The 19,060-nt window shown below is 43.5% G+C and overlaps 1 protein-coding gene across 3 annotated transcripts in view; it reads right to left on the reverse strand.

Moving 5' to 3' along the window:
- The window catches only part of camk2g2 (calcium/calmodulin-dependent protein kinase (CaM kinase) II gamma 2), a 346,094-nt gene that overhangs the window by 85,543 nt on the left and 241,491 nt on the right, over nucleotides 1-19,060 (reverse strand). For all 3 annotated transcript variants that reach the window (XM_068020525.1, XM_068020524.1, XM_068020526.1), the window contains exons 8-11: nucleotides 7,364-7,447; nucleotides 6,816-6,910; nucleotides 1,298-1,420; nucleotides 767-850 (exon numbers count right to left, since the gene is read on the reverse strand). In XM_068020525.1, coding sequence (XP_067876626.1) covers nucleotides 767-850; nucleotides 1,298-1,420; nucleotides 6,816-6,910; nucleotides 7,364-7,447 — 386 coding nt within the window. The remainder of the gene's footprint in view (nucleotides 1-766; nucleotides 851-1,297; nucleotides 1,421-6,815; nucleotides 6,911-7,363; nucleotides 7,448-19,060) is intronic.

A 19,060-nucleotide genomic window follows, 5' to 3' on the forward strand; every position in this document is an offset into this window, starting at 1 on the left:
GGAGGTGTCATTGATCAAAAGTCATCTTCAATTTATCCTTCAACATGATTGAAACTGTGGTGACAGATTAATCAAATGCTTGAGATACATCCTGCACTTGGATGGGTGTGAAACCAAGGAATGTGTGTTTAATGGACAGGACATCTGGAAGTTCAAAAGTGAGATGACCAGGCTGTTGATGGGAAGACCTGAATGGAAGATTGCCAAAGGGCACAGCACAGTGAGAAGGCCTCATCATTTGCGGAGAGTTTGCTTACAACTAACTGACTGTTTTCCCTCTTATCTTCTCCTTGTGCCATGCACTTTCATAATGCTCCTCAATAAAATAGTTGCTACAGTGGGCACCTGGGGAGCTCACTTGTGAGAAGGAGTTGGATAAATTGCTTAAAAGATACAGTAAGAGACATCCATTTATCTAATTTGATACAGGACCTGACAGTTTTGTGGAGGCTATCAATTTGATAGTGCTCTTGCCTCCAGACAGCAGATTTTGATTGTCTTATCGATGCGATGAAATCGCACCCCAGTGCAGTGTTGCTGGGTGAAATATGGAGGCACTGCATATGAAGGGGAGAGGAAATCAAGGTAGCGTCTTCTTGTCCTGTAGCTACCATGGAACTAATCACGAAACAGTACAGGAAACCATGATAACCTCGTTCATATACTTCTACCAGAAAACTTTCCTGGGCTTCAGGTTTAATGAGCGACATTGTTTCATTGGGCAACATGTTTCAATATCTTATAATGAAGTATTTCTACCACTCACCTTGAGCTTTCTTCTGGCATTGAACTTCCTCAAACATTCGACAGTTTCCTGACGGTGCATCATTGATGCTACAGTAGAACGTTGCTGAAAAAAAATGTCAAGTGATGTCTACTGTTATTCAGGTTAGCATACATCAAAATAAAGAAAAAGCATTAAAAAAGTGTTTATATGATCAGTTAAACAGTGCATTACTTGTCAAGGGTATGTTAAATGGGGGGAAAAAAACAGAATAGTTTGATTGCCATTTGTAATCATCAATACACCTCTTTAATGGCCATCACACGAATGTGTCCAGCACTGTATTTTTGACATGAAATCTTTATACCATGTTGATGTCCTTTTGAATGTGAAAAATGATTTACTTGGAGGGGAATCTAATTGTCCTGAACTTGAAAACACTGGGGATACATTGATCACAGTACAGGGTCAGTATTTAAGAAAAGTAAACCCAATGAACATACAATGGATTCAGAATGATATTCACTATTTTAACCTTAAGGGTTGGTTTATAAAGTTAGGACTGATACTTACGCAGACCCATGGGTGTTTCAGGGCCTCGGTTGCGGTTATCCTTTTGGCTGGATTGATGGTCAGCATCTGATTGATCAGATTTTTGGCTTCTGGGGTAACGGTATCCCATTCTGGAGAGGGAAACTGCCACAGAAATGGAATATATTTGTAAGTGAGGGTTTCCTGCTCATTACAGGCACGCTGGATGCAACATCAGGGACAACAGGTAATAAGACATCAGATGCAAAAGCTTAAAGTGAACTGTCACAGACAATCTAAGAGTAATGAAGTACAGAGTGCAGCAATGAGTTGAAACACTCTCCTTTCACCTCTGGGATATCAATTTGAAGCTAGACTATGTTGAAAATTCAGTTTATCTATTTCATCCAGTCCTGAGTCAAATGCATGCATCTGCCTGTAGTTTACCATTGGAGGGGAAAGCTTTTTGAGACCGGATTATGTACCATTGATAGGGGAGGGTGATGGGATGAGAGAGATGGGTGCATGAATTTCTTGGTGATTGCTTCCTGTTCACTCCAACTTCAAGAATTGCCCCCGACATCCCTAAATCATTTAACATGACTGACCCTCTGAACATCGAATCAACCATTCCCCGATCAGTTGCATGAAACTACCCACAATTTTGTGTTTGTCGAGAAGAGAAGCAAGAAATAAGCCTTGCGTGGGAAATGGAAATGATAGGGCCCAGCCAAGGTGTGCGGTTGAGCCGGTAGTATATATTGTTAGTTAGCTCATGGATGTTTGGTGCTGCCATCCGATATAAGGATGTAAAAATATAGCATTCCAAGATCCGAAATCTCTCCGCATTGACATCAATACATAACAAAATGAATAACTTTACATCTTAAAATCAACTGAAACCAAATAAAGCCCTGAGCCAATCAGCAAGAGATTTGGTTTTATAACAAAATACTTGTGAAACAAGCCCTAGATTGCACAATATGCAAATTCTCCTTCAAGAGTTCTGGTAATATGTTGGTCAAGTCATTGGCTGAAGCAGCATGTTTTCCCTGACTGAATGTGGTGTGAAGGGAGACAAGGTAACAAAGGATTAAGGAGGGGAAGAATAGTTCAAACTGATGTGACCATATTGTCTTACTGTGACCATGAGGTCTGTCGACTGATCATCGTGCCCCACTTGTAGAGATGGTGGAGATGACTTGCACTTGGAACTCTCTGGCAAAGGTGACTACACAGAACTGGTAACCCCTTGTGGGAGGTGAAAGGGAAAGGACACAGGGGAAAAAGACAATAATTAACAAGCTTACTTACTTGTAATCCATGTGAAACTAGAGTTCCGTTTAGCTGGAAACATTTCAAAGCCTAAGTGGGGGGGGGGCAACTCCTTGCAAGAATATGTGGGGGGACAAAAGCAGGATGCGAGAGCAACATTTTGCTTGTGCCAAAGAGAATGAGGAAATTCAAGGTAAATGCAGGAGTCTTTCCCTAGTGTGGATACTTTCTCGCAGTTTTCTACCAAGTGCTGTTGTTGGTTTGTGAGCAGTGAGTACTTAAAAGGAGGAAAGTCCTGCTGCTCATGACACCTGATGCATTCATATGACATTGCTGTGTCTGGTATTTTAAAGCAGATGTTAACCCATTTATTTTAAATAGGCTATTCTCACATTACAAAAGCAGAAAGAAGGTCATTGCATGAGTGCACTAAATATCATTCACTTACAGTCATCTCTAAAATTTTTTGTTTTAAAAAAAATTCTGTGTCACAATTTAAAATGTGAGGAAGTCATTTCTGTCACAGCACTCTCCCTCTCGAGCCTCAGTCCATTTTGTCTGGGAGTTTCTGGGAGTATCAGTTTCACCTGAAACAAGGAACCTTTGTATTTGTCCTTTTGGAATTTTTAAATTTCAGCAGAAATGTCCCCAATATCCTGGGAGAAAATGGCATAGCAACAGTGTGCAGATTGGGAATGATTTGGGAACAATGTGCAATGGCCATAAACTGCTCAGTAAAAGGACATTATCCATCAAAGTGTCACTGAAGAGCCAACCCTGTGAGAGGTGAAAGTACAGTATGGATACAGCAACACCTCCCTCACAAACTGGATGTTCCCTGACAATGGGATGAGAACTCTGTGGGAGTGCAGTACAGCAGCACTGCAATGCGCTTCGAGATTACAGGATCAATAGCTATAGGTTGCTCTTGTTCTTAAAAATAACTTTTAAGGTGGTTGCTCCCTTTCATTACAAATTCTTTCCACCCAATAACTATTTTCATCAACACATCTACGCTGATGATGCTGTGCTAGTCACTCACACGGAAACTCAGCTACAAAGACTCTCTCCCCGCCCCTTAATCACACTAAATAACGCCCCACTGGAAGTGGTTAGTAAATTCTGTTCCCTTGGGTCCACTGTGACAATATGTCCCTTGACGCAGAGCTCGATACAAGCATAGGGAAAACAACTACCACCTTTGCAGAATTGCGAAACACGCATGACCCTTAGGACCAAGCTGATGGTTTATAATGCCTGTGTTCTCAGCAGTTTGCCGTACGGCTGGTAAAACATGGGCGACTTGCAGCTACCAGGAAAAGACACACATTAATTTCCATCTCCGCTGTCTGCGGCACATTATGGGTATTTCCTGGCAGGATGAAATCACAAATGTGGCAGTTCTCTCAAAGGCCGGACTCTCTGTTGGCACTAATCAAACAGAGGCGGCTTCAGTGGATCGGACACGTCCGCAGGATGGAAGATGGTCACGTACCCACGGACCTTCTGTATGGTGAGGTAGCCGTGGCCAGACGACCAGTGGGCACCCAAAGCTCCGCTTCAAGGATGCTTGCAGGCATGACACGAAGGCCCTAAATGCCGACTATCACACCTGGGAGTCACTAGCTGGCGAAAGAGGGAAATGGCGACACATCCTGTGGACTGGTGTGCACTACCACGATGACCAGTGGCTATAGCAGCTTGGCAACAGGTGCCATCATCAAAAACAACAACTCACAGTATCACTTGGCAGCTTCACGTCCAGCACTTGTGGCAGAACCTGCCTCTCAAGGATTGGCCTTCACAGCCATTAGCAAAGGTGCACCAAGAGAAGACACCCCCCACCTGAATGGATTGTTTGCTGTGTGTCCATCATCTTTCTTAGATGGAAGGATGCCAACCTAATTGAAAATGAGCAACTTAAACATATGCAGGGCCAGTAATAAAAAAGTAAGCTGGAGAGCTAGGAGAATCTATATAGCAGTGCACTTGAGTAGAGTGAAGATGTGATTGAGGTGCAGATTACATAAGAAAAGAGATATTGCTCAAATCAAAACAGGTTGTTTTGTGGATATATTGGGTCTTTATCACATTCCTAATCACAGGAAACATTATCACTCTCGAGACGATACAGAGACAAGTCATGAAGATGATCGGGGTATGATGAAACTGTATGAAACAAGGCTGGTGAAGTTTGGCTCATTATCTTTGGGCAAGAGGAGACTTTGAGAATGACCCAAGAGAAGGTTTTTTTTAACACTCTGAAGGAGAGTGACAAAGCTGCCACAGGGAAACGATTAATAGCACAACGTTTAAATACAGTTAAAAACTAAAATGTTCACAGTGGGAAGGATCGTTGCTGATGGCAATTAACTTGTGGGAGAGGTTACTCTGCAGGGCCACTGAAGCAGAAAGTATAGGTAGGTTTAAAAGACAACTAGAAGTGGTTTTAGAGAGAGAACGGACACAGCAGGTTGATGGGGTTGATATCAGTCAACAGGGATGGGTTTGGTCAGTCAAATGATCTACTCTTACAAAAAAAACTTGTTAAAATGCATGAAATGACAATCTAACCATTTGGGATTCAGAATGATTTATATAGTATTCCAGGTCATATTACAGCAAACGCTTAAGTAACCTTTCAATTTTTGGCATTCTAATTCACCATAAGAATCTTAATACACATTTCATTAAATTGATCTTAAAAGTATTCTATTTGTTCAATGTCTATCAAATGAATACAATGGCAAATAATTTTTAAAAAGTGTGTTTTGTTGCCTTTGAGAGGAATACATTACTTTTTTTTGCCTCGGCGCAACAGAGAATGGTGCAATAATGATTATACATTACACTGGCGAAGCCAGATAAATCATAGAGCTGATGAATAATGACACTTTCCTGTGTTTCATGGTAGAAGTGACAAATATAAACCCTTTTAGGCTGTGCAGTTTTCTTTTAAGTAACTTGCCAATGGGAAAATGGATTCTAACATACTAAAATTGAAACATGCATTGAAATAAAGGATATATTCAGAATAGAGTCAACACCTCTGCCTGGAGGTTGGGAGGGTCATTTCCTGGTGGATTAATGGCTGAAGCTGCTCCTGGATTTGCAATCATGCTCAGAAAAGCCACACAATGGCTCATCTGGCAAGTAGAGAAATGCTACTCTGAGTAGTGTGGCACTCTTCTGAGACACATTGTAGGATTAGGGTAGAGAGTGATCTTTACTCTGCATCTAATCGTTCTGCAGCTAACCTGGCAGACACTGAGTGGCCCATTGTGACAAGGACAGTGACAAGTTGATAAGGCTGTAAGCAAAGTAAAGAGGATCCTGAGCTTTGTAAACAGAGGTGTAGAGTACAAAAGCAAAGGTGTTATGCTTAACCTGTGTGAATCTTCAGACCTCAACTGGAGTATTGTATCCAATTCTGGGAATTACATGAGAGGAAGGCCTTGGAAAGGGTATGGGGATGAGATTTGCCAGGGATGAGGACTTTGGTTATGTGGAGAAACTGCAGAAGCTTGAATTATTGTTAGAGTAAAAAGGTTATGGGGAGATTTAATAGAGATGTGCATAATTATGAGGGGTTTCAATAGAGTAGATTTGGAGAAACAGTTTCCACTGACAGGAGAGTCGATAACCAGAGGACACCTATTTAAGATAATTGACAGGAGAACTTGTCTTTCACAGCAAGTTATGATGATCTGGACTGCGATGCCTCAAACGATGGTGGAAGCAAATTGAATAGTAATTTGCAAAAGGAAAAAAAATTGCAGGGCTACGGGGAAGAGAAGGACATTGGAATTAAATAGCTCTTTCATTGAAGCAGCAGAGCCGTGCTGTAAGATTCCATGATTTCCCAGCATTAACATCCCTCATTTTAACAGGCACAACATAGATCTGGCAAATCATTTTAAAGTACAAGTAAAACTTCCATTAAAAATTTTGCACAATGCATTTTGACCCACCAGGAGAAGGATAATTGCCTCTACTAGCGAGACTGACTGAACAACTTATAAACAATTTGACCCCTGTGAGTCATAATGTCTCATGAATGCCCGTGACATCATTTAACATATGTTTTGTTAATAACCTTAAGATTTTATTTATCACAACTCCTGTGGAGACATGACTAGCTTCTCCACTGTTCCCTGACTTTAAAAAATCCTAGGTTGGAGCAGGGACTCATTTTAAGGCCAAAAAGTAGCTAACAGTACAACTGGATTAAAAAAGACCAGTTTCGTAAACTCATGTGCTCAATTTGAGGCCTACTTGTACTTACATCATAAGCACCAGCCTTAATTTGTTGATAAAGCTTATGCTGGTCTTCATCCCAGAAAGGAGGGTAGCCCACCAATAATATGTAGAGAATGACACCTATAGTAAACCACAAATGAATAACAATGCATTAGTATTAATCTGTCAGATGGAACTCATCAGATTACATTTCATTGCCCCATTTCATATCCTTCATCTATATTGAGGTGCACAGAGCAAGCTGCACCGCCACCGTATCTACAGCTGTATCCAGCATACACGTCAAGAGCTGACAGAACTCACTCAACAGGAGTAAGCGAGTGTGTTAATGCAAATCAAAGCTCCAAATCAATCTCTCAGCCCCCTGCTCGAGTCTAATATCGGAGTGAACTCAGGGCTTCCAATAAAGTTTCGGATTTGTTTTATCCAGTATGTAACTCAGCCCCCACATCCTCCCATTCCAGCATTAAAAACATGACAATTAATGAGTGCTCGTAGAAGGTGACAGTATTTTATCCCATTATCTTGAACCTTATATGGGTTACATCCCAACTAGTTTACTTCTCCACTCACCACATGCCCAGATATCAACTGGCTTTCCATATGGATCTTTTCTTAAAACCTCCGGGGAGAGGTATCCAGGAGTGCCTGCAAACCCTGTGGGGAAATAAAATGTTCAAGCATGATTTTTTTCCCCCCCATTTAAACATTAGTTCACCTGCTGAAATTAGCTAGTTTACAACAAATCTGTTCCATGTATTGAACATAGCGCCAGATTTAACTATTTTTTGCCTCACTGAAAGTCAATGATCAGAATGTCAAACGACAATGAACAATTTGGGTTTTATTTGGCCAAGTTACATGGCATTTACAATGGTCTAGCACACTGTCAAAAACATTTCATACAACCAAGTACATTGAAGAATCATGAATATTGTGTTGGTAATTGCATCAATATCCATGAAGATGATGAGGGAGGGCTCATTGAAGAACATGTTGAAGTAAAAAGCATTGAGAGTTTTGAGGCAGAAGAGAATCTACGAATAACCTAATGCAGCAAAAACTTGGTATAGAACTGGTTTTGCTGAGCCTCCTAAAGGAGGAGATCACGGTAGGGGGGAGGGCAGGTTTAGGCATGGAACTGCATGCCAAAAGACTACAGTGAAAACAATGAAAATTGGCATGAAGAAAATGAAAGAACTTACAAAGAAGTCAAAAATGGTCAAGATCCTGCAAACAATAGAGTGGCTGTGTTTGCCAAGATGAGAGAATGTCAATACTGGGAAGTGGAGCTCCATTTTCTTGGGATTATCAGCAGTTGCTTTATTTTGAATATAGCAATCGACAGCCAAGTAGATCTGCGAGACGAGTACTTGAGAGCTGAGTGGACTTGTCAGATCCCAAACTGAGCATCACTGAGCAGGTTATTGCTCAGCAAGTGCCGCTTGATGGCACTGTTGATGACACCTTCCATCACTTTACTAATGATTGAGAGTAGACCGATGGGGCGGTAATTGGCCGTGTTGGATTTGCCCTGCTTTTTGTGTGCAGGACATACCTGGGCAATTTTCTACATTGCTGGGTAGATGCCAGTGTTGTAGCTGTACTGGAACAACTTGGCTAGGGACATGGCAAGTTCTGGAGCACAGGTCTTCAGTACTATTGCTGGAATGTTGTCAGGGCCCATAGTCTTTGCAGTATCCAATGCCTTTAGTCGTATCTTGATATCACGCCGAGTGTATCAAATTGGCTGAAGACTGGCATCTGTGATGCTGGGGACTTCAGGAGGAGGCTGAGATGGATCATCCACTCGGCACTTCTGGCTGAAGATTGTTGCAAATGCTTCAGGCTTATCTTTCGCACTGATGTGCTGTGCTCCCCCATCATTGAGGATGGGGATATTTGTGGAGCCAACTCCTCCAGTTAGTTGTTTAATTGTCCACTACCATTCACGACTGTGGCAGGACTGTAAAGCTTAGATCTGATCTGTTGGTTGTGGGATCGCTTAGATCTATTGCATGCTGCTTATGCTGTTTCACACACAAGTAGCCCTGGGTTGTAGCTTCACCAGGTTGACACTTCATTTTGAGGTATGCTGGTCCTGGAATGCCCTCCTGCACTCTTCATTGAACCAGGGTTGGTCTCCTGGCTTGTTGGTAGAGTGGGGGATATGCCGGGCCATGAGGTTACAGATTGTGGTTGAGTACAATTCTGCTGCTGCTGATGGCCCACAGCGCCTCATGGATGTCCAGTTTTGCATTTCCAGATCTATTCCATTTAACACGGTGGTTATGCCACACAAGACAATGGAGGGTACCCTCAATGTGAAGGTGGGACTTTGTCTCCGCAAGGTGGTCACTCCTACCAATACTGTCATGGACAGATGCATCTGAGGCAGGCAGATTGGTGAGGATGAGGTCAAGTATGTTTTTCCCTCTTGTTGGTTTCCTCACCACCTGCCACAGACCCAGTCTAGCAGCTGTGTCCTATAGCACTTGGCCAGCTCGGTCAGTAGTGGTGCTACCGAGCCACTCTTGGTGCTGGACATTGAAGTCCCCCACCCAGAGTACATTCTGCATTCTTGCCATCCTCAGTGCTTCCTCCAAATGCTGCTCAACATGGAGAAGGACTGATTCATCAGCTGAGGGGGGCAGTTGGTGGTAATCAACAGGAGGTTTCCTTGCCCATGGTTGACCTGATGCCATGAGACCTCATGGGGTCCAGAGTCAATGTTGAGAATTCCCAGGGCATCTCCCTCCCAACTGTATACCCGTGTGCCGCCACCTCTGCTGGGTCTGGCCTGCCGGTGGGACAGGACATACCTGGGCTGATGGCAGTGTCTGGGACATTGTAAGGTATGATTCGGTGAGTATCACTATGTCAGGCTGTTGCTTGACTAGTCTGTGGGACAGCTCTCCCAACTTTGGCACACTCTAGTAAGGAGGACTTTGCAGGGTTAACAGGGCTGGGTTTGCTGTTGTCGTTTCCAGTGCCTAGGTCGATGCCAGGTGGCCGTCCGGTTTAATTCCTTATTGACTTTGTAACGGTTTGATACAACTGAGTGGCTTGCTAGGCCATTTCAGAGGGTAATAACGAATCATACACATTGCTGTGGATCTAGAGTCACATGTTAGCCAAACCATGTAAGGACAGCAGATTTCCTTCCCTAAAGGCATTAGTGAACCAGATCGACAATGGTTTCATGGCCATCATTAGGCTAGTTTTTAGATTCCAGATTTATTAATTGAATTCAAATTCTACCTTCTGCTGTGGTGGGATTCGAACCCATGTCCCCAGAGCAATACCCTGGGTCTCTGGGTTACTAGTCCAGTGACAATACCACTACGCCACCTCCTCCCCTTGATGCAACTCACTAGCCAGGCCTGCACTGGAGTATTGCATCCAATTCTGGGCACCGTACTTGAGGAAGAATGTGAAAAGCCTTGCAGAGGAGATTTACCAGAGAACGGTACCAGCATTGAGTGTCTTCAGTTCTGTACAGAGAGTAGAGAAGCTGGGATTGTTCTACTTAGAGCTGAGAAGGTTAACTGCAGATTTAATAGTAGGTGTTCAAAATGATGAGGGGCTTTGATGGAGTAGATAATGACACTTTCCATTGGCAGGAGAGTCGGTATCCAGAGGACGCAAATTTAAGGTAATTGGCAAAAGAACCGATGGGGGGGGGGGGACGGGGGGGGGAAATGGAGATTTTTTTTTAATGCAGCACATTATTACTTTCTGGAGTGCACTGCCTGGAAGGGTGGTGGAAACAGATTCAATAATAACTGGATCTCAAGTTAAATAGGAAAAATTTGCAAGGCTACTGGGAAAGAGCAGGGGGATGGCACAGGCACAAATGGGCCAAATGGCCTTTTTTTTAATTCATTCATGGGATGTGGGCGACGCTGGCCAGGCCAGCATTTATTGCCCATCCCTAATTGCCCTTGAGAAGGTGGTGGTGAGCTGCCATCTTGAACCGCTGCTGTCCATTTGGGGCAGGTAGACCCACAGTGCTGTTAGGAAGGGAGTTCCAGGATTTTGACCCAGCGACAGTGAAGGAACGGCGATATAGTTCCAAGTCAGGATGATGTGTGACTTGGAGGGGAACTTGCAGGTGGTGGTGTTCCCATGTATTTGCTGCCCTTGTCCTTCTAGATGGTAGAGGTCGCGGGTTTGGAAGGTGCTGTCTAAGGAGCCTTGGTGCATTGCTTCTGTGCTGTCGGATTAGATGATTCTATAATGACATTAAGATGATTAAATGATCAAAAATGAAAAATGAGGGAGAATGGTATATTTTGTTGAACTCTGATGCTCTCCACCTTAGAAGCCAGAGTGACAGGCAATTCCCCAACTGGTGAATATTCACATTCAGCTGGAATACAGAAAGACAGCAGAGTATAGTCAGGGGTCCAGTCACCCTGGATCTACAGTGGCATTGCCAGAGGACTGGAAGAAATACTCAAACCCATCTTCACAGCCACGGAGAGGTTCAGACAGACAGAATGGATAGGGAGCGACTTCAAGCGGAGAAGAGGAGAGAAGACATTCCGTAACATGCAACTGAGTCCTGCAGATCAGAAAGGTCTCAGATTCAAACAGCCATCTCTGCTGAATAACCTGGAGGTAAGAATTTCAGCGGAGGTTCTCATCTTCCGCCCTAACTTGGACAGATGATCACTGGAGATGCTGCAGAAATGGTGGACAGTCGGGAGAACCCACCCCAGAGGTTCCAAGCGTCACTCTCTGCTGTGGCAGTAATAGGGACGCTACAATTTGCCACAGTGGCGGGAGAGGACAGTATCAATCATCCTGCTCCCGATTACAATGCAGTAGATTCTGCTGGGCAGCGGGCATGTACAGGTGTTGGACATTGGGATTGGGTTTTAACTGCAATGCACCACATGGTCAAAACATCTGATGACACACATAAACTGGACCCGTCCATAAAAACAAGCTATTGGAGAGACCAGCGCACATAGGATTGTATCATAGAATCAATCAGTCCCTTTAAGAATAGAGGGAATTGTGTGAGGGAGAAAAATAGTTAATAGGATGATGGTTAAGGCAATTACGTTCAAGGCACGATGGGCTGAATGGCCTCCTTCTGTGCTGCATCATTCTATAATTCTAAGTCTGAAAGCAGTGGTTTCAGAAACCTTAAATAGAAAAGTTCAAGACACCAGGTCAAGAAAAGGTCTTGAGGTTCTATGGCAATCCGAGAGTTGGACATTTAACAATCTTGGATTATGCTGTCAGCGCTTTAAACCTGTGAAAGCTAAAAGTGCCACTGAATGATATATGCACACAAAAGCAATAGGTCATTATGCTGACAGGCAATGAGTAATAATCAGATTAAGCGCCCCGCAGCTTTACAGGAGTCATTAAATATTAATTAAACCCATTTAGAACTAAATGAGAGAAACTGGTGACAGAGTCAGACAGACGGATTTGAGTTTGTGTTCAAACTGGCAGTTTTGAGTGAGCTGCCCCTTATCCACAGATGGTTCAATATTGTCGGCCCATGGCAGTAAATAAACAGAAAACAAATAATGCATTTTGAGGGTGTTTGGTAGAGTAGACAGGGAGAAACTGTCTAACCAGAGGACACAGATTGATGTTCATGAGTGTGGTGGAGGCAGATTCAATCGAGGCCTTCAAAAGAGAACTGGACAACTATCTGAACAGAAACGATCAGCAGGGCTACGTGAAAAAGGTGGGGAACTGGCACTATGTGAGTTGCTCTTGCAGAGAGCTGGCATGGACACGACAGACTGAATGGCCTCCTTCTGTGCTGAAACCATTCGATGACTCTATGGCAAAACAACCGGGGGGAGAAGAGGAGAATTTTTCCTTTTTTATTTGCAAAGGATCTGGAACACGGTGCCTGAAAGGATGATGAAAGCAGGTTAATAAGTAGCATTCAAAAGGGAATTGGATAAATACTTGAAGGAGAAAAAATAGCAAATCTGTAGGGAAAAGGGCAGGGGCATGGGACTAATTGGATAGCTCTTTCAAAAGAGGATAGGCAGACTGGGCCGAATGGCCTCCTTTCACGCTGTACGATTCTAGGATTCTATTTAAACTCGGGGCCCTAGAAATGCAGAGGGGAGAAAGTGGGGGGCAGTGGGTTTCTACCCTGCAGTGGGCTCCCTGTGTACGTAATCGTTTCAGAGGACCAGAATAAGTAGCTGGAAACCACACTGAGCTGTGCATCAGTCACCATCTTTGCCTAATGCAGGTTATCTGTCAGAACCAAACCGGGGTAAGGTTTTTGAAACAACTGACCCTGCTCAAAGCTGGTTACTAAGCACTGGTGTACGGTGTTTCCATCTTGTTGACCCTGCCCAGATGCTGCAACCATGCACGGCAACTGACTGCACAATGTAGGCCGTATTTAATTAAAGGGGAACAGCACTCTGCCAGAGTGGGGATGGCTAGGAGTGGGGGGAGGGAGGGTGTGCCTTTCATTTAACGTGGAGTACTGTCCCCCTATAAATTGCACACCTGACAATTCTAAAGAGAAGGTGCTGCTTAATTCAGGGGTCTGCTTAACCACTACTACCTCACAGAGCCATAGAGGCCAACAGCACAGATTCATTTCAGGGGAAGCTGGATAAACACAAAAGGAAGAAAGGAACAGAGGGTCATACTGATAGGGTGAGATGAAATAGGGTGGGAGGAGGCTTGTGTGAAGCATAAACATTGGTATAGGCCAGCTGAGCCAAATGGCCGGTTTCTGTGCTGAAAATTCTATGTTCAAGAAGCAGATTTAATTAGAACACTACACTAACCAATAAATCCTGGAAATGAATATTGTGCTATTGTGACACTTGGTGCATTTGTGTTGCCTCAGTCTGCCATCTGATCAAAGGCATTCACCCATTTCAGGCTAACGCCTCCATTAAAGTAGCAATAACACAGAACGTGATAATTACAGATGAAAAAGGCCATTCAGCCCATCTTCATTCATTCACTCAATTCCCTCTCCCCTCTTCCCATTGCAAAATCCAATAGTTTATTAAATACCAACAGGTTTTTTTCTCTATCTGGAAATCTATTCCACATATCAATTGCTCTGTGTGAAGACAATTTCCCCGACATTGCTTCTTCATTTACATTTAATTGTGAAATAGTAATCTCCCCTCCTTCTGCTCCTGAAATTTAATTTAAAGTAATAATCCAGATTCACCTCGTCCAGTTCCTTAACTATCCTAAATCCATTACCTCTTGGACACCTCCTTTACAGGCCAAAAAAGCCCAAGTTTTCTGGACATTCTTCATAACAACTTGCACTTATACAGCATTTGAAAAATGCCTCAAGGTGCTTTAGACAAGTGTAATCAGGCAAAACTAATCCAGGACTTTTGATACTAGGGATCAATGGCCCTTTCCTGCAAAGACTCCACAGCATGAGCTAAGGCTGTATTAAGTGTCATGTTGTATCATAATGCAGCATAATTAACAGACCACGTGTCTGCATTTCATCATATGGCATGATATTCAACGCACAGGCATTTCACCGTGCAGTACAAATTGTGGCACATTCCTAATTTGTGGTTTAATGCATTGCAAGCCACATGTCAATCAGCGTATTGCCAGTCTTTATTTATTCATTCATTCATCATGAGATATGGGTGCCGCTGGCAAGGCCAGATTTATTGCCCATTGTGAATTGCCCTCGAGAGTGTGGTGGTGATAACTGAGTGGCTTGCGAAGTCATTTCAGACAGCAGTCAAAAGTCAACCACATTGCTGTGGGTCTGGAGTCACATGTAAACCAGTCCAGGTAAGGACAGCAGATTTCCTTCCCTGAAAGCCATTAGTGAACCAGATGTGTTTTTACAACAATCCAGTAGTTTCATGGTCACCATTATTGATATTAGTTTTTTTATTTCATTTTGTTAATTGAATTTAAATTCCTTATCTGCTGTGGTGGGATTTGAACACATGTCTGCAGAACATCAGTCCAGGACTCTGGATTACTATTCGAGTAACACAGCCAATATGGGCACCATGATATTCATACACTGATGCCATCTAATTTCACCATTAACCTTAAGCAGCTTCACTTAAAACTATTGTGCTCTCGTTATCAGAGTCTTTCTTTAGCCTTAATGAATAAAACAAAATCAGTTTTGTAAAACATTCAGCTTGATGTGACAAGAGATGTTTCTTGAAAACAAATCTGACGACTGGTTTAAACCCAGTTAATTGAAGTGGGAAGGGGCACCATCCTTTGCCTAAGACATCAAACCAAGGCCTCATCTGCTCGCTTTGCATAGATCCCATTAGCAGTACTCAAATAAGAACAGGAAGTTCACTTTGTGTCTTGGCCAACATTCCTCCCTAATTCAAAAACAAGAAATGCTGGATTCACTCAGCAGGTCTGGCAGCATCTGTGGAAAGAGAAGCAGAGTTAACGTTTCGGGTCAACGTTAACTCTGCTTCTCTTTCCACAGATGCTGCCAGACCTGCTGAGTGAATCCAGCATTTCTTGTTTTTGTTTCAGATTTCCAGCATCCGCAGTATTTTGCTTTTATTCCTCCCTAATTCGTCTCATTCCTTTTTTTTGGGATCTTGCTGTGTGCAGAATGACTGTAATTGCTGCCTATATGGCAGCACTTCAGGGTAATTCAGTGTTTGAGGTGTTTCTGACATGGGATGAGATATTATATAAATGCAAGTTTTTCTTCCTACTTCAATTACCTGGGTTTAAACCAGTCTGTTACAGAGCTGTAAGGGGGGAAAAAACAAACGCTAATGGAAGGAGATATGAGGAAAGACAACCAGAAACTTTGTCAAATAGGTAGGTTTTAAGGAGGAGTGGGAGGTGGAGAGGCAGAGGAGTTTTGGGAGGTAATTCCAGAGCATGGGGCCTAGGTGGCTGAAGGCACAGTCATCAATAAGGAGCCGAAGGGAGAGGACAGCAGCGTTGGCAGAGTTTTGGGCAGGATACCAGTCCACCAGCTCAGTCAGTCCACGCGTGGCGTGAAGTATGGACAGGAAAAGATTGCTGGTCCACTGTGCCTGTCACACACTGTCGTGATGCCTGGAGCATCAGAAGTCACAATACCCACTTCCCCACCAGCCTTGGGGAGGCCAAAAAGAACAGATAGCAAATTCAAAGTCAGTTGAGGGATAAGAAAAGGCGGATGGCGTTCCTGAGTGAGCTTCATTTTCCTCTTCCAAGCAAGTGTCATAGTTGCTAACTGTAGCATCATGAACATCCCCTTGGGTGAGATCATCTAACTTAGTGTCAACCAGGACCAAGCCAGAAACCCTCCTGATCTACAGGGCTCAGCTGCTTACACAGTCTCAGGGGGACTCTCCCCAACACAAAGATTTTAATTATGGATTTAATTAGTATTAACACTTCTAATATCAGTTATTGCATTTAATTAAATTACAAACAGAGTAAGCCTATTAACTCTGGGTCAAATATTACGGAAATGAAATTCTTTTATCATTGGTTTCCATACAGGAAGCTCCCAAGTGATTTCCTTTTGCGTACAAATGGAAATTTTTTCCATTTCTTCAGCAAATGGAACAAATACTCCTGCGGAGTCGCTCAGGGCGAGTCAGGGGATGTGATGATTTGAAATGGGACAGAGTCTGTCTGAATGAGGAATCTCTGCCACTCAGCACGATCCAGACCAAAGTTTGCTTGATCGACACCTCATCCACCGGCTTAAACCACCACTCCCTCTACCACTGGCCCACTGTGGCTGCAATTGTGTCCAGTCTGCAGGATGCACTGCAGCAACTCTTCAACAGCACCTCCCAAACCCACGGCCTCCACCATCTAAAAGGGCAAGGGCGGCAGTTGCATGGGAACACCATCACCTCCAAGTTCCCCTTCAAGAGTGTTCCTTTGTTGTCGTTGGGTCAGAATCCTGGAACTCCCTAACAGCACTGTGGGAGCACCTTCACCCCACAGCGGTTCAAGAAGGGAGCACACCACCACCATCTTGTGGGGGGGTGGGGGGGGGGGGAGGGATTGGGGCAGTAAATGCCAGCCTTGCCCACATCCTGCAAATGATTAAATAAAGATTAGCTCAGGAAAACTCACTGAAAGGAACAGCTTCTGAGAAAAGGTGGGTAACGATTGACGAATTAGTTGCTGTTTTGCATTTTGATTGGTCAAATGCACCCGACAACAGCATATCACACCGATACAAGACTGTTGTTGATTGGTAGGTTTCTTTTATTTTGTTACAGCGAATCAAACAGCAAAATTCAATGGCGAAGTAATGTGTTTGGTGACTTTGTCGCGTTACTACAGGGTGAAAGTCTGTGTTTTCAATTTACTTAAACAGCTGTAAACACTTATTGCTGCTACCCAGCTTGCAACCTTGTTAAAATGATGCTCCTATATGCCAGAAGTCTGACTGCATACTTTTAGTTAATAGTTCAACTGCAAAGTGGCCAGATGTCAATGCTGGCAAACACAGCTGGATTGCATGTAGCCCAGACTGCAGCTGGCTGAAAGGGTCCTGACTGAAACAAATGGGCAGGTCCAACCCTTTCTGGTGGGGCTGGGTCAAAACTCCCCGAGGTAAAGGATTAATTAGATCCAAATTAGTAGTCTCCGTCACAGAGGCCACACAGAAAGGGTAGGGCCACACGGAGTTATATTCTTGCTTGGGCTCATTGATATACTTGACATTCAAGTCGTGTTTGCGCTGGAATAGAGAGACTTAGCTCCGACTCTCTGTCCCTGAATCCAGGAATAAACCTATTGGGATGGTCTTTGTGGCCATTGTTGGGTAAACTGAGGTGCAACCATTGAGCTGCAGCTCACAGAGCTGCTCTTACAGTGCGGTGGCAAATACAGTAATGCAAATGCTGTACTAGGACTACTACTTTTGTATGACGGGGAAAGCTTATAACGGGATGTCTGGTTTGACTATCCATTCAATGCCCTCCTGAAATGATCGAGTGGAGGAATGAGATGCCTCCCGCAACAGATGGGCAGGATGGCGCAATGTGTTGTTGCATGGTCTGGGACTCATGACCACAATCGCATTTCCAGTTGTCCCTCATCTTCCACTTGTGCAGCCACTGACTGCATCGTCCATGCCCTGTGCTGATTTTGTTGAGCACTGTCCACTGTCTTCGAGGGAGGTCGAAGTCAGGGACCTATGCCGTTGGGTCAGTGATGAGGTGTTGCTTCTTTATGCTGTGTAAACACACAGCTGGCCCATCAACTTCAGGAAAGGAAAAGGTTAAACATTTGATGCAAAACTACCAGAAGACCTATGCAACAAAAAGTCACTTCTTTTTCCCGGTGCCAATGGGCCTGCAGTGTATTGCCAGCATCAACTGTTCTTGGACTATGGGTTAGATCATAGACAGACACTTGTTCTCACAAACAAAAAGGACACGCACCCAGTAGTATGTTTGCTGTAGGACTTTTAATGGTGAAAATCCAGATTCTGTAAAACATGTCAGTGATCAAGTGAATCTGGAGGATTTATTAATTCTCTTTGTGACCTTAGATCTTTTCAGGATACAAGACTATACGGGCACCCTGTGAAGTTAGTGCTTAACCAGTAAATAGTTATGTAATAATTGCTGTAGCTTGGGATTTTAGCACACTGTTGCTTCCTTGCGCCCAAATGCTCATCGTACAATGAGTGATTAATAGTTACTTTTATCTCGATTTTTACAGATGTCATAGGATAGTACAGCACAGGAGACGACCATTTGGCCCATTGAGTCTGCTGAATAATGTGCAATTTAAATATTTTAGTATAATCTACTAAAAATATTCTGTCTGCATGCATGTCCTGTCAGCAACTTTACTCCCTTTTTATTATTCTTTTGTGTCACCTTTTTCTATTATAAATTCTTGTGACTATATTTGTAATGGGAACTGCCTATGTAAACTTTGCACACCGTAATTGGACCCTCTGGCCAACGGTGGAGCTGTAGAGCCTTGGTTTGGTGCCTTCCAGCAACTCGGCCTCTACTGTAGAGAAACCCCTCAGTATCAAGCAGCTCCAAATCCTAAGCTGCCTTCATTTTTGATATTTAACTGCATTAAAAAAAATGAAAGCATTATGCATAAGGGCAGAGTTTGAGACCTTAAAATAGGGACTGAATTACATCCACAAGCCCTGGTCCAGTTATCACCCCTCCCTCTAACCCCATCTCACCTGAAGACTACACTTGGCCAATACACTCCATATGCAACACCACAGCACGTTGACTAGAACTAACCTATAAAATGATAGATGGAGCAAGTACTGTAATCCTCATTGGCAGCTCA

The sequence above is a fragment of the Heterodontus francisci genome, chromosome 42, assembly GCF_036365525.1.
Source record: "Heterodontus francisci isolate sHetFra1 chromosome 42, sHetFra1.hap1, whole genome shotgun sequence".
In the NCBI taxonomy this organism is placed as follows: domain Eukaryota; kingdom Metazoa; phylum Chordata; class Chondrichthyes; order Heterodontiformes; family Heterodontidae; genus Heterodontus; species Heterodontus francisci.